The sequence below is a fragment of the Melozone crissalis genome, unplaced genomic scaffold (genome assembly GCF_028551555.1).
Source record: "Melozone crissalis strain CALT ecotype California unplaced genomic scaffold, PUWL_Pcris_2 ptg000027l_1, whole genome shotgun sequence".
NCBI classification, from domain to species: Eukaryota; Metazoa; Chordata; class Aves; order Passeriformes; family Passerellidae; genus Melozone; species Melozone crissalis.
In genome coordinates, this window is record NW_026535805.1 from 6,717,746 (window position 1) to 6,733,208 (window position 15,463).

Consider the following 15,463-nt stretch of genomic DNA (forward strand, 5'->3'; position numbering starts at 1 on the left):
TACCTCATTTTCTAATTAAGTAGTCGCCTAATTTGAAATTAGAAAAGCTTGTTTGTCAAAGTGCATAGGAAGGACTGCCCTGTACATGTCAAAGCCTGATTGCTCCTGGTGGGTTTACCTGTGAGAGCCGAGCACTTTTCCTCACTGAGGTCTGGTGTTTTGGGTTAGGCACAGCCTGGAGGCTCCTCTGCAATGAGGCTTTGGGAATGCAGGAGAGATGCTTTCCTGTTCTTGGTGTCTGTCCTGCTATGGCCACCCTGGAGCCCCAGGCAGTGGCTGGCTTTGTCTCTGTCCTGCAGAGCTAAAGCCTGTTGACTTTCTCCATAGGGTGGCTTGGGTGCCATCTGCTTTTGGTGCAGGGAGCTCAGTGGAGAAGAGGAAGACTTTTGTAATGTGGTCCCTCTTCAGGATATGAAAAGTTGTTTTCTTAGAAAATATTAGCTAGATCACTTTGGGCATTAGGGAGGATGGGGATTAACCTACAGAGTTTCCTGCTCACTTAATTTGTCACTTTTACATCAGCATTTTAGAATGGAAGTGTTCTAACACTTCTTGCACAATATGAAATATTTCCAGTGAAGGAATACTGATCCATGTGTGCTAAAGTGTTAATGCATATGTAACTTGCAGTAGAGCAGTTTATTGCAGCTGTCTCTGGTTTCTGTGTGAATTTCCAACCTCTGTGTTAGAAAAGATGCCCCCTGCCCCTCTCCTTACTGTGACATGAAAATGGAGCAACACCAAATATTGATAAGAGCTTGGGGTGGCTGGGATAGCTGCTGGGCTATTTATATGGGGGATCCCAAGTGGGTGCCCATAGCCACTGTGGATTCTGTGGGGTGTGGAGGTCGCTGATTTGTAGCAGATGCAGTATTTTGGAAGGGGAAGGGTTTGTCTTGCAGGTTCAGGGCCAAGCATTGGAGAGCAATATCAGGAGCATGAGGAGGCAAGCAATGTTAGGGGAAGAAAAGTACTTAAAACCACAAGGTTTTTTAAGCAGTGGGTGGGGAAAACCCCATGAATGGTCTTATTCTTGAGATGCATCTCAATGGAGGTGGAGCTGATAGGAAGCTGGGGAAAGATATGAGGCAGTGCCTGCATAATTATCTGCCTCTTCAAGTAATCAAATGGATACCTGTGTCAAATATGAGAAATGTCTGTGTTTGTTCTGGTTTTGCAGTCTGCCTATCAAAGCTAGTATCAGCAAGGATGAAATATAACATTTTTGCGCCCAGTAAATTATACAGTTACTGGAAACTTGGGCAAGCAGAACACTCATGCTGATCAAATATGGTATGGGTGGGGCTGTTGCCCTGTGAATCTCATGCTGATGTATTTCTAGATTATCTGTATTAAAACTGAGTGTTTGCAGCAGTAGATACACAAGAGATACACAAGCTTATTACAAAAATATTTGTATTTTCTGTAATTTGTTGTTACTATTGGGTTATTTTTTGTCAGGATGTTTTTGTGTCATCTTTTTATCTTTTTCCTTCCTTTACTTTTTCAGGTCAGAAAAATAAAAATATACGAAAGCCTATGTGCACAAATCCGTGTAGCTTATACAAGTAGAGCTACTAATTGTTAGATGTGAAGTGGTAAATCATCTTACATGTCAGAATAACTTTTTCAAATAAAGTTGCTTGAAAACATGGATTTTGTTCTTTATAATGTAATGATGCAGGCTCACAGACATGAGCATGCTTCAGACTGGCCATAAAACAGTCCACAATACCAAAGGCCAGTAGCAACTGTTGCACTGCAGAATATTCATGGGCTTCAGCAAAATAATCTCATGGATCATCTACAGACAAGTAAAATACTGCTTGCTGTGGACTTGTGATCAAAATGCTTTGTGGAATGGCTAGTGTAGAGTGATTTTTTTTATTATTATTAATTACTTGTTGGGGATAAAATTAACTGGATGTATGAGACATTAAAAAAAAATCTCATGAGCTGTGCAAGGAAGACAGTCTTGATGTGATGGTCCTCATGCAGCATCAATCCTGAGCAAATGAGTGGAGTGTGTTCTTGACATGTGTTCATTCAAGACAACGTGTTCTTCCTGAAAACCTGAAGAAATGTCTTTGAAGGAGACAAATTTAAGGTTTAGCTAGTGTTGGAAATGTTAATATACTGCGCTGTCTACAGTCAGTGACTTACCTGTACCTATCTCAGAATGTCTGCATTGTTATTCTAAAAAGAAAATAAAGAATTTATGCTTTTGTCACCAGTAACAAAGGTGAGATCAAGCAGTGCATTGGTTTTAATTTGTTGTAGGAAAACTGGAAGGTTCGGGAAAAGAATGAAAAACTAGCAAAGGAAGGCAAAGATGTGTGAGGTGATTGAGAGAGTTAAAGGCCGGAGTCTTGCACTTGCAGGAGGGGAGAGCTGGGGAGAACTTCCCACTCCACTTCCATGCCATAAGCTCTAGGTTCTAGGATAATGCAGTATCGTTTGGGTTGTGGGGGAGCTCTTTGGATCCTCTATGTTCATGTTGTGTGCTTTAATTACTATTCTTGGATTCTTCCCATGACTCACATCCTTTACAAAACTGAGATAATTTGTGCATGTGCTGGCATTTGGAGGAGATACTGTGAGCAAAAGTATGGAGCCTTAATTCTCCTTTTTTTGTTGCTGCTAAAAATTCTGAATTACAGATACGGAACATGATGCTTGATCTTTGCACCTTGTATAAGGTACTCTTAAGACAGGTGATCTGCAGAAAACTGCAGAGAGTTTTCTTTCTCATAATGTGTAGGAAAAATAAATTTGTCTGGTATCTCTCTGGAAATATAAGCCTCATCCAGAGTCAAATTTTTCAGTGCTCTTTAGAACAAAAATTGGAAGTTATACAAATACATACTTTCCCTCACACGTGAGTGGATCATGGTCCTCATGAGAAAAGGTTTCTTTGGGACACTTATCTCCTGAAATTGTCAGCCAGATCTTTATACCAGTCCCAGTAATTTCTGTTCCTTTTCCCTAATAAAAGACTCTTACCACTCTGAGCAAAATACAGAAAATGCTGTGGGTGCCTTAACAGCCAGGGGTTTAAAATTACCTGTGGTTTATGTGGCTTTATTGGATAAAACACAGGATTTTCCACCCTGTGATTTAAATTTCCATGTGCTGGAGTTTGTAGAATTTGTTTTTCTGAAATGCTGCTTACGTCTAAAATTAATTCCTTACTTAGATTTAGTCAAAGCTTGGAGGAATTGACTCAGAGAGGTGATAATGGATGCTCTGGATTTGTTGAGGGTGCCAAGAATAGATGGTTCAGTAGTAGGATTTTTTTTTTTTTCAAATGTAGCCAGTTCAACAGTCTCCTAGGCAGCAAATGATGAAGGGTGATGCCATTCAAATGCTGGTACCCTCACATGCCTGCTAGATGAAGTGTGATGAGTGATGTGTGGTTTGGAAGGTTTGTTAAGCACCATGACTGTGTCCTGGATACTCCTTTTGGAGCTCCTGGCCCAGCTGAGGGGCAGTTTGAATTGCTGCCTTGATGGATCTGCTAGGAGGGGTTTGGTGCCTGTGGCTGTGAGGAGTCCCACACAGAGTCACCTGCTGTTCACTGCTGTGAGAAATGAACCCTCATTTCTAGAGTCATCCCTGAGTCTCATGAGTACCAAATACAAGCATCCCATGGATATCCCTCCTTATTCCAAAAGCAAGGGGAGAATTGATAAATAGCTAAAAATAAAAAAATCAGACTGATGAACTATGAAAAATAACAGAACATCTTGTTTGGAAAGTTGTAGCACTGTGTGGTTAGACCTAGAATGTTTTTACTGTCATTGAGTGCCAGTACTCTTACCTTAAACCAGCTTTTAAGACTGAAAAACCTTGGATTCACATCTATGTGGGCGTCTCCTCACTACTACCAGTGAGCACTGTAGATGGTGCTTTTTGTCCACACTGGATCTTGTTCCCAGCATGTCCCTTGAAGGCATAAGTCATCAGCAGCTTAGAAAACATGACCAGCAATCAAAAATGGTGATGCTTGGTTATAATAAGAATAACCAGATAACTAAAAAGGTATTTTTGAAATTAATCAAATTAATTAATCAATAGTTGACTGCACTTACAGATTACTTGCTCTATTTGCCTAACTGGTTTCCCTTTTAAAATAAATTTCTTCCTGGTTTAATAAAAGAAGAGCAGCTTATGGAAGGCCTGGATAGATGCATGTCTATGTCAGCACAAGGGAAAGGACAGATGTTCAGTAGTGGGAGAAGAGGAAGGGAGGAGATGGAATTTTGCTTCCCATTGACTGACTTTGTTCTTGCATAAGAGCTGTTTCCTCTCTGAAGGAGGAGGGCATGTCCTTGAAGGAAGGTTTTTTTTTTCTTGCTTGAACTTCTTTTGAAGTAGTTCTCTAGATTATAAAATATCTTTTAAATGAAAGAGTAATCTGAAAGATATTTTGAAAACTTCTGTGAAGAAAAGGTGTAATTGTGTAGATTTGTCAGAATGATCTCATGGATTCCAGCTTTGTTTACTTATAGGGCATCTTCTTTTAAGATAATCCCTGCTGAATTACTTTTCAAGACACTGCCAAGAAGGGCATGTTGGAATTCAGTTGAATGTTTGCTGTAATGGGTGAGATATTTGGATTGGGAATTATTACTTTTAAGTCTCTAATAGTTGCTAGGGTAATATATGGTTGTCATCACTTGAAACAGATGCTGCTTCTGTAGAATGATAAAGAACAATGAAATGTCTTCCAAGTGTGCCACTGTATTCTTTGATCAACCAGATTAGTCTTGATTTCCCAGTGATATCCTCGCCCTCCAGCTTCTTTCAGTGTCACCTGTGTCACCTGTGCCCTCTCTGCAATGCAGAGCAGCCACTGGTGGTTGGAGCCTCCCGTTGTACAACAGGACACATTGCTTTGCCTGGTTTGGAATCAGCTGGGTGGCTTAACCTTCTTGTCTTTCTCCTCATGTCCCATTTCCATTTCTGACAAGCTGTTGGGTTGCAGTTGAGTCTGAGGGTCCTTCTGCCTGTGTGTGCTGTGCCAAGGCTTGAGCTCCCCAAGGAGAACATTGGTCAGCTCCTCTGCGTCTCACCGGAGGTGTTGAGGAGGTCAGAGCATTGCAGCTCACCCTCACAGGGCACTTGTTCTTCAGAGTTCTAGTTAGTGACATGACTGTGCCTTTGGGAGCTTGCAGCAGCCAGCTAATGTGGCTGCAGCACCCTGATTTTGGGGTGCTGGGGTTCAGCAGCAACAGTCTGGGCAATCTTAGTAGTTCATGGGAAATAAAGATGTCCAGGGATGTGCAGAACATTTGCTTCTGTGCTCATCAGAGAGACTGATCAGCAGTGGAGCCTTTCCTGGTTTGGTAATTACACTTGTTTGGACTCTACACAGGGAGCAGAGTAATATTTGGCTTCTAAAATGATGATTTGACATAGCTACTTATTCCTTTTACAAGTGTTTTATAGTGATCTGCTGTATATTTATGCAGCCTGGGAACATATCCATAATTTATCCATTATAATGGATAATATCTATTAATTGAAGACATTGGCCAACAAAAGAAGCAAAAAAAATTAAACTGGGAGGAGTTTCCCCCCTTTTTTTTCCCTCCTCTTTTTTTAAGGAAATGTCAAACTGCTTTTTTCTGTTTGGACTGCTACTCAGTGTAAGAGAAGTTAAAATGTTTATAATATTTTGAAAATAATTGTTCTCTGGAGTGTTCTTTCTGTCTGGTCCACTGCAGCTAATACTTGCAGGACAGTAGAAATACGAATTATATGGTATTTTAAGTCCGTTTGCTTTCCTGAATTAAAAGCTTTTCTTCATGGATTAATGTACATTTACCTTTTGTGTGCCACATCAGTGTGGGTGCACGTAGAAACTTTTCCCAGCTCCTTAAAACTGATGGGAGTTGATGTTTTGAACATGAGGGTTTTATTAAAAGAATCTTACACAGCCCTTCCCAACCTGGGGTAGGTGTCACAGGTCTGGGTTTGTAAAGTCCTGCTGAGAAAGCATTGGGTATGCTGGGCTGTGGGGTTATTAAAATCAATTTTCTGTGTATAGGAAGGTACAGTTATGCATGGTGGGATTAAAGGTCTTTTTGTTGAGTCCTAATCTGTTGTCTCTGGGTCTTGATTTGATTATATACCTTTTTAATTAACTAATTCTCCTGTAGTTCTTTTCATCAGCCAGAATGAATATAGTACTAACCATGAAGTGTACACTTCTGCTTTTGCATTAACCAAATAGTGAACTAAAAATATATGCAAAACTATGATTTAGGGGCTGGATTATTATTGTAACCTGAAGTGTTCCTTTCAGTTCAATAATAATTTTGGATACATTTAATTACTAAAGGGTTTTTAGGGTTTTTTTACTAATTAATTGTAGGAATTGTGTTTGTATTGTGAAAGTATTAATTATGGTGCTTTATTTTGGTTGGCTCAATTCTTGGTCGTTCAGTAGTGAGTATCGTGTTTTAATGGAGTGGAAGTTGGCATTAAACTCCTTAATCTTTTCCATAGTAAACTGGAGGAATTTGGCTCAGTACTTCTTTTGTTTACATGTATTTTGGAAGTGCCCCTACTCAAGTATTTCAAAGATCAAGACTTCTTTAGGGAAAATCAAACTATTAGGATTGTGGCTTATATTAAATTTTTTCTCCTACATGTGTCTTCCTAAGATTAATGAAAGCTAAAGTTTAGATTTAATAGAATCAAAGTAATAATACCAGCTATTTACCTTTACATTTAAATTTGCTGTATTTATTTTGTAGACTATGAACTCAAGTGAGCTGTATAAGTGAATTTTTGTTAAGCTATATTAGAAGTTCCTTACTGAGTTTTTAGGAAGCCTTAAACAGAATGGGTAAGGAATTCAGTACCTTATGACTGAGCAGCATATTCTTTTACAGATTTTTTTTTTTTAAGTGATTGGCCTATGATTTATTAGAACAGCCAAATACAGAAATCTGTTATGTGTTATTTTGGCTTGGCAGAAATAATGCAAAGAACTGTCAAAGGCAAAGAGTAAGCAGAAGCTGTAATTTCCTTTTTACCACTGAAGAATAGATTTGGCTGGGTTAGGCCTTCAATGCTAATCTATCTTTGTGTGGCCAAACAGATTTTTGGAACCTTTTTGTAGTGCATTTATTTTCTCTTCACTTCAGGCCAAGTGTTACAAGGTTGTGTGTTTTTTGGCACATTCATGGTGGTGATGTGAAAAAAATAAAGAGAAGGAATCAAAATTAAGAAGTCTGATCCTAGACCATTTAAATTGAGATTGCCACTTGATGCAATTAGGTCATTGTTAACAGTACTTGTATGTTCAACTGTGGATTTTTTTTTAAACTTTGAAACTTGCTTTAATATTAAGAGTCATAGTTAAAATTCTTCAACAGTTCCACAAGAATATGTTGCAGAATTTTATACGTTTTTGGTTGATTTAGTTGGTTGTTTAAATAAGGTTAATTTCAGTCTTCCTTCTACTTGTAAGGATGTTTTTCACAGGAAGCACATTCTCTCTTGTGGTTTTAATAGGTCCACACTCTTTAAGCCTTCTGTCTTAGCTAATGATTTGTAATGATTTCTGTCTTGAAGCACTAATTCGATGTTTGCCGTAATATCCGTTCCTTATTTGCCTGAACTTGTTTGGTAGAATGTCTTCAGTATTTCAGAAGGATGGGACAGACATATTGGTTCTGTACATGCCTCTTTCTGTGGCTTTTAGATCAGAACAAAGCATTTCAGTGCCTCTTTCTGCTCTGCTTTTGCCCTGCACAGATGACAGCATCTCGGCTGCCAGCACCTCCGATGTCCAGGACCGTCTCTCAGCCCTGGAGCTGAGAGTGCAGCAACAAGAGGATGAAATCACCGTGCTGAAAGCAGCCTTGGCTGATGTGCTGAGGCGTCTTGCTATCTCTGAAGACCATGTAGCTTCTGTGAGAAAATCGGCACCAAGCAAAGGTAAGCCCAAATTTGGTAAACTCTTCCTAGGGTCAGGCTGCGTTATCAAATCAGGATGCTCTTGTTTTTACCCTTTCTGTCTCATTTGGGAAGGGCAATCTATTTTGAGCTGGAGGGGTTAGGTTTAGAATAGTGGCTTAAATATATACAATCAAGAGATATCTGAAATATGCTTAGTAATATTTTTATGTTCTTGATACCCCTAAAAATTTTCCTTACTTCTTGTAAAAGGTTCCTGTTTTAATTTCAATTGTGGAACATCAACCTGCCACTGGAGGTTCTGGGGCTTATTTATGGACAGTTTTGAGTCTCAGCTTTGACTTTGCCTGAAAATTACTCACCTGAAAGGGCATATTAGAGGTTACATTTTCTCTTGCTCCTAAATGATTACCACAACAAAAGCCAAAATACATTGCCACCAAATAAGAAGGCTTTCTGAATGTAGTTATTTTTTGTTCCAGTACAGAGATAACTTACCACCAGTAGATCTCATGTAAGAAATGACCATGTAGCAGCAATATTTCTTTTGGTTAGTCACTAGTAACTTTTATATTGTAGCACTGATATATGTAGGATTGTTTAAAAGTAAAGAAACTAGATACTTTTTGCACTAATTTTTATATCCTTCACCCCCATCCCCCATGGACATTTCATTTTGTGTTCTGGAGAAGTATTTGAATTGAGTTTTGAACTTACTCCAACTTAAAGTTTTGTATTTGAAGAGAATTATGTCTGTGTATGTTTCTGGCATATATCAGATTATATAAAAGATTAGATCACGTTTCGAATAAATCACAGTTTTAATTCACCATAATTGCATGTAACCACATCATACCATGCAGCATAGAGATCTCTGGGATCAATCCCTGTGTGAGTCTTGCAGTGCACTAATTGCAGCTGTGCCAGTATAGCACTGAAATGATATGATGTGGCCTGTGCTTGTTTGGGTGACCGCTTCATATAGGCTGAAAATGCTGAAAGTTTGAATTATTTGAGATGTGACAGAAGGATCAAATTCCTTAATTAAGTGTTTTGGCAGTCTCTCTGCCAGATGGAAGGAAGTCATGATGCTTAATTGGCTTGGGCTCTGAATCCTGCCATTCTCTCTTGCCTGCTAAATGGTGGACTGCTGTCATCTCTGCTTATAAATGCAGCTTTTATCTACCCAATGTTCATGTCTGGTCTCATCAAGATTGAAGCTTCTTTTTGCAACTCTTTTTAAATATAGCTTCAGTAGATATTTTTACTTAATTACTCTGCTGTCTGTTGTCCATTATGAGAAAGAGAAAATGTGCAAGTGTAAAACTGTGTGCACCATAGTGCTTTGTTCTTCCTGTTTAAATGCAGAGGAGTGGGATGTGCACATACATGGCTAAAAACCTTTGGCTTGGAGCTGTCTAACACCCAGCAAACTTTGTGTACTGACAGGGCAATCTTCCTGTGTTCTGCAAAATGCCTTGGGGCTATCTCCTTTCTGGGAGTCTTGGGACCATACTCAATTCTCTAGGTCCATTTGTTTGGTGAGAAATAAACTCATTATTTGGGGGAGGCAGAGCAGAGGAAGGGTGGGATGTCTTCAGTTTGGTCATATTATATCTCTACAAATGAATGGCAGCAGCATGGAACTGTGAAGAAAGAGATGGGAACAGGGACAGATACGTCCATGTATGATCTAATTCACTGGACTTAAATGAATTAGGACTAATTGTCACTGTATTTAATTGGTGATGGATGTGTCCCCGTTGTGTTCAGTTACACAATATCACCAGACAACACATTAACTTCACTGTTAATCTTGAAATCAGCTGTATATAGAATTCACAGAAGAAAATGCTTACATACAGAGACTGGAATTTTAAGAGACTAAAATTAGACTTGAAGCATAAACTTGGGATTAAAACAAGTTCATGCATTGCATTTTGCAACACCCTAGGTTCTACTCTTGATGTCTGTATTTTAAATTTTTTCAAGGGCCAAAAAACTCTTGAAATGTTTTAACAGAGATAAATGTTGTAATTTCTTTGAATAAGTAGGATTAGATGATGATCTGAATTGCCATTAAAAATAATACTCAAAGAAGTTATTGTTAGGTTTTCTTTAAAGTTTTATGCATGCATATAACAGACTAGTCAAGTCATGATTGCTGCAAATGTAACTGTATTCCTCCAAAACTAATTTTGGTGTTTGTGATCCTGTCAAGAATCTGGATTTCTGCATTACAATAATTGCACTTTCATGTAAAATATTATAGGTAAATTGTCTTTCAAAATAAATGATGAGGCTTTCAATCACAGAAATATTTTTTTCTGCAGCAACCCTTAAATACATACTGACATAAATAGTGAGTAAAGAGAATAAATGTGTGTATGTCCTTCTGAATACATGGGGAGAGATGTGTTTAATCTGAAGTATGGCAACACAGTGAGGTAAATATTTTTAAAACAAACTGAACTCAACAAGAATAATAGTACCAGAAAACACCATCCTGAGTCTTTCCATCAAACAAAGGAGTTTCAATACAAGGTGATTACTAACCTAGTTTGAAGGATGGCTCTTCTACTTATTGCTGAAATGAGTTTTTTAAAACCTCTCCATTTTTTTACTTGTTGCCACCTCGGCAATGTCTTTGAAAATACATTTTTCATAGGCTAAAAATAAGTGTTATGAGCAGACAGTGAATCACACTGAAAGGGACAAATCCATCCTGATAATTTTTCACTGATTTTTCTTATTCTGAAGTTGATGGCTATACTTGGTGAAAAAAGTGGTCTCTTCATCCTTTGTCTAATTTGTCTGCATGGCACATCTGGCGATCTAATTCTGTTCCTAATTTCCTTTATTTTAGATTGACAGATTGAAACAGTAGCTGAAGATAAAGTTTTTTGCATTATCCTTTAAATCTTTGTTTATCTTTTTTCCCCCTACATTTTTGTCACATGCATATTTTGAGCTTAGTCCAGTCTCCAGTGAAAAAATTTGTGTGTTTTTTTCATAGATTTTTATTTCTAACTCATGGGCTCTCAGTCAGGAGGCTGCTACCTAGGATCTTGTGTGTAAAGCTCTGTCTCAGAAACAAAAGGCTCTTCATTCAGGGGTTTGTGAACTGTAGAAGATAAGATAAAGGGCAAAATTTTTTAGGCACCTTAGTGTCTCCTAGTAAAGCATGCAGTGGAGAGACTGTGTAAGGAAAATACCTCTGGTAGGGATTGCAGCAGGATTAGCACTTGTCTGTATTTCACAGTGAAAAGCAGGCTAGGAGTGTTTGCATGTAACTTCCTAATGCAAAGTTATTCTAAATTGAACAAATCTTTTCAATATAAAAAGATTGTGATAGTGCTTCTCCATCTCTGCATGGAGCTAAGAATAACTACACAAAGGAGAAATTACCAGGTCCAAAGATAGTGTTGAGGGTTAGAAATGAGAAAAGGCTTGGTAAGGGATCCTGTCCCCAGCAGCTATTGGGCTTCTGAGGATCATAGTGTGGGGGTGAGTTTATAGGTTTCATTTATTTTCTTTCTCTCTTTCTTTTCTTTTTAAATAGATGGCTTGGTAAGAAGAATTTCTTTGGTGGGAAATTATTTGCATTTGGCAGCTCTGCACTCTGTTGCCACATGCCTCTGCTGTTGATGCATGATTGATGCTGTTAGCTTTCACAAAAAGTTCCAAAAACAAAGATTACCTGGACACTGAAGAAAAGGAAAGCAGAAAGCAGTCTGGTACTTGTGGCTGCCAGCAAGATAGATTGGCTCCCAGCTGGTGCCTGGTAAAAGTATTAAAATCTTCCAGGGTGTCAAAATGTGTGTAACAGGAGAATTCATCCCTCAGGCTCTGGGTGTGCAGACAAGTTTGTGGCACACTATGGCACTAGTGAAATATCTCAGACTAATCATTTCACTGGAATATGAGCCTGAAAAAGTACATCTCATGTCTGCCTGTAGAGAAACAAAGAGTTCATGTCCATTTTCTGGACTCAGAAGTAATGAGGAGACTTGACAAAGGTTAAACCTTTGGAGGAATATTTCCTATTGCTTGGGCAGGAATTGATATTAAATAACTCATATGCAAATTCAGCTCACAAACTGAAATTGGAATAGTGAATGGCAGTTTTGCAGAGAGAGTTTCCCCTGACAGTGAAGAGTGACAAACTGAGAAGCATTTTATTTTACTTAAAGCAGTGGTCTTGGGGACCTGGAAAATCAGGTATGTACTGGAAATGCAGTTGATAGGGGTATTTTTACTTTTTTTTTCTTTGCTTTGTGCAATGGGCTTTTATAAGAGGAGCCCATTGAGTTTTCCTTCTTTTCCTGCTTCCTTCTCTTGTATGAAATAGTATATATATCTCATTGCACTCATGTAAGCAGAGTACTTCAGATGTAATTTTCGCCTTATCTCAATAATGGCTTCATTTCACTAACATTAATTTATTTGGTTTTATGTTAACTAAAATTGGCTTTTCAGGTGTTGAGCAAGCTTCATTAAATGAAAGCATAGGACAGATTTGAGATTTTTTAGTCCTTACACTATTCAGTAAGCAGAGTTGTTCTAATAACTCATGACATATTTATGTTGTCTAATCAGTAAATGTTGAAGAAACAGAAAATAAAGTATACGTAGGAAAATGCTTTATGGTAGTGGTGGGATATAGGTTCTTATCCAGAATATTAAAACTAGCCTGGCAAGCTTGTATGTGGGTCATTTTACTCATGGGGATAGTCCTATTGAAGTCTGCAGGCTGCATGCTCACATAACAAATAATGATACTCTTGAGGTCTTAATGCATTTCCCAGGGTTTGGTTTTGGTGCCATCTGTTCTTTCTGCATTTCTTACAATTTTTTATCTTCTGCTCTGACTTACTGAATATTTTATTTTCTTTTGTTACACTTACCTTCCTGATGTTCTTCATATATTTTTCTTTATTTAAAAAAATTGGATCTAGAGGGAATAATGAACTAAGGGTCACTAATCAGCTAAACCAAGGTTAGGATGGAGAAGTGAAGAATCAAGTTCAGAGGTTTTTTTTAGAGTTCTGTAACCTAATAATCTTGTTCATTGTAGAGGAATATTTTCAGTTGTGGTGATAAGTATCCTTATTCTTTTTCCATATGCTTCTTACAGTTTGGGGTATGTTTTGTACATCTGTGTATGTCTTTTAGAACAGTGTGAGCAAATTTCCTTGAGTGGTACTCTACTGTTCTCCATGATGCTTCTCAAACTAAGAATTGTAATGTTGGAAGAGTTCAGTGTTGTCACTAACTTTTTCAAATGAAAACTCCTTATTTATAATACTTGAGGGGCTTTTTCATCACTTGTTTTCCAGAGTCTATCAAATTGTTTCAAATTACCATAGTTAAAAATTTATTTCCTCGGCTTAGAATTAGCCCATTTGGCAAGTGGTTGAGGATATAGATGGTGCCTCTGGGCAAGTATAGCAAAATAAGATAGAAGGGAGAAGAATAGGGGCTGTGTGATTTGAATAAGCAATTGGCCAAACGAGTCTTTCAGTTTCCTGTAGCATGTTTTAAAATGCCTGCCCAAAGAACAGAGACAGGCCTCCCCTAACACCTGAAAAATTAGTTTTATATCCCTATGAGGATCATTTGAAGTTGGAAATGTATGGGTTAAGTCACTATTTATAAAAATCTAAAAATAAATATTTAATTACCCTTAATATCTAAGTTAGTTTACCTACCTACTAGGAGAGATGCCCTTGGAGCTCAAGTTGTTTATGCATTAGCTATGCACTCTCAAACTGTTGCTTATTAACGTGCCTCTATTTGGATAGTTCTTTTCCTTTTAACAGGAGATGACAAATAATGTATGTTTAATAGCTGTCTGTTGAAATCTGCAAAATTTGGCTTCCATTAAAAAAATATAAAAAGAGTGTTTATTTTTTTAGCTAGTTGTAATTACTGCAATAAAGTTTCTTGAAACTTAACTATCTTAAAATTTGATTATTAAGCAAGAAGAAGCAAACCCATAGTTAGAGAATGGAGCTATTTATCCTGACTTGTTCTGTTCATTATTTGAGACCTAATGTCTCACTCTGACTTCTCTTCATGTGAGAGAAGAAGAGGACACTTTTTCAACCTAAGAAGTTTTAATCAAAATTTGACTCTTAGTATGTAAGCGAAGTAGTTGAATAAAACAGAATGCTGAAGAAAATGTTTCCCTCCCCTTCAGAATGCAGTAACTCTCTTTGAAAAGAGTTTGGGGCTTCCAGGCTGTTTCTTTGCCAGCATCTTCCATGGGCTGAGGGACTTGACATCCTTTGAAAGCAGAGCCATGACTAGAATTAGCTGATTTTATACAATTCATTGTAACTCCTTGAACCAAGTCTAGGATTTGTCATAATTTCTATTGATTTTGATGTTGTTCTATTAGGAAGGAAGTGCAGATAAAATCTTACTTTCTGCTATACTTATAACTATTTCTGTCTGTTTTCCACAGCTCACTCTGTGGGGAGATTTACACACGCTGGACGCTTGTTTAGTAAGAGTACTAAATTGATTTTCTGCCCTTCCAGGTAGAAAACCCCATGGCATGTACCCATGGCATGTACTATATTTATAATCTAGAAGTCTTTGTCACATTTTGCTGAAAGTCAAATAGTTTAAGATTGTTGAAGGATTTGATAGTGTATGCCTTAATGGAGAAAAAAAAGAAAAATCTTCCTTCAAAACATCAAAAAAAATTTTTTTAGTAAGGTGTCATTTCCTGAGCTTTTTCTTTTAAATCCACTTGAATTAAGTACCCAGAGAAGTAACTTAAATGTAGCTGCAGCTACTTATTTTAAATTGGAATTACCTGGAGAAGAGAAACAAGTGTTTGGTTTTTCCTTGTAAGAAAGGCAGTTTCTCTGTCAGAATATTAGCAAATACAAAGATATTGAGAAAATTGTTTCAGCAAATATATTTGATAACAGAATCACCTACGTTTTAATGTAAAATATTCTGAGTTTTGGGTTTGGGAAGAAAAGTGAATTACTAATTGATTCTCAGCTCCAGCGCCTTGTAAGTATGTTTGGAGGAAAAAGCTGTCATGTTATCACAGGACACACATTTTCAAACTTACCACGCTCAGCCTCGCTTCATTTTTTCCCCAGTTAGCTAATCAAGGCTGATAAAGAATTGGAAATAGATTTTTGGTTTATTGTGGTCTATTTTTTCTAATCTTACTTATCTTTCATTCACATATTTGTATACTTGACAGATGTTAATAAAATGTTTCTTTTGAACTCTACAGATACTATTCTATGAAAATTATCAGAACAGAGATGAATCTGTCCCATAAAAGACATTTTTACCACTTTGATCTCTGACAATTTGGCTTTAATCCTGGTCACTATACACTGCCTTTCATTCTGCTTTCAGTTTACATCTGGCTTTTGTTCCAAACTAGCAGATAAAGCTAAGTGCTATTCAGTCTGAATATTTCAGACTGCCTATGCTAGCAGGTGGTGAATGATGTGATATTGGCAGAGGTGTGCAGCCCAGTGCTGGGAGAGCTCAG

General features: G+C 37.6%; 1 protein-coding gene across 3 annotated transcripts in view; it reads left to right on the forward strand.

Moving 5' to 3' along the window:
• EML4 (EMAP like 4) overlaps positions 1–15,463 on the forward strand; it is a 146,950-nt gene that overhangs the window by 70,369 nt on the left and 61,118 nt on the right. The window contains exon 2 of one of the 3 annotated variants that reach the window (XM_054279392.1): positions 7,771–7,953. In XM_054279392.1, the coding sequence (XP_054135367.1) occupies positions 7,771–7,953 (183 nt within the window). Of the gene's footprint in view, positions 1–6,739; positions 7,954–15,463 lie in introns of those variants that run through there. The other 2 variants (XM_054279391.1, XM_054279393.1) reach the window with 2 other exon arrangements.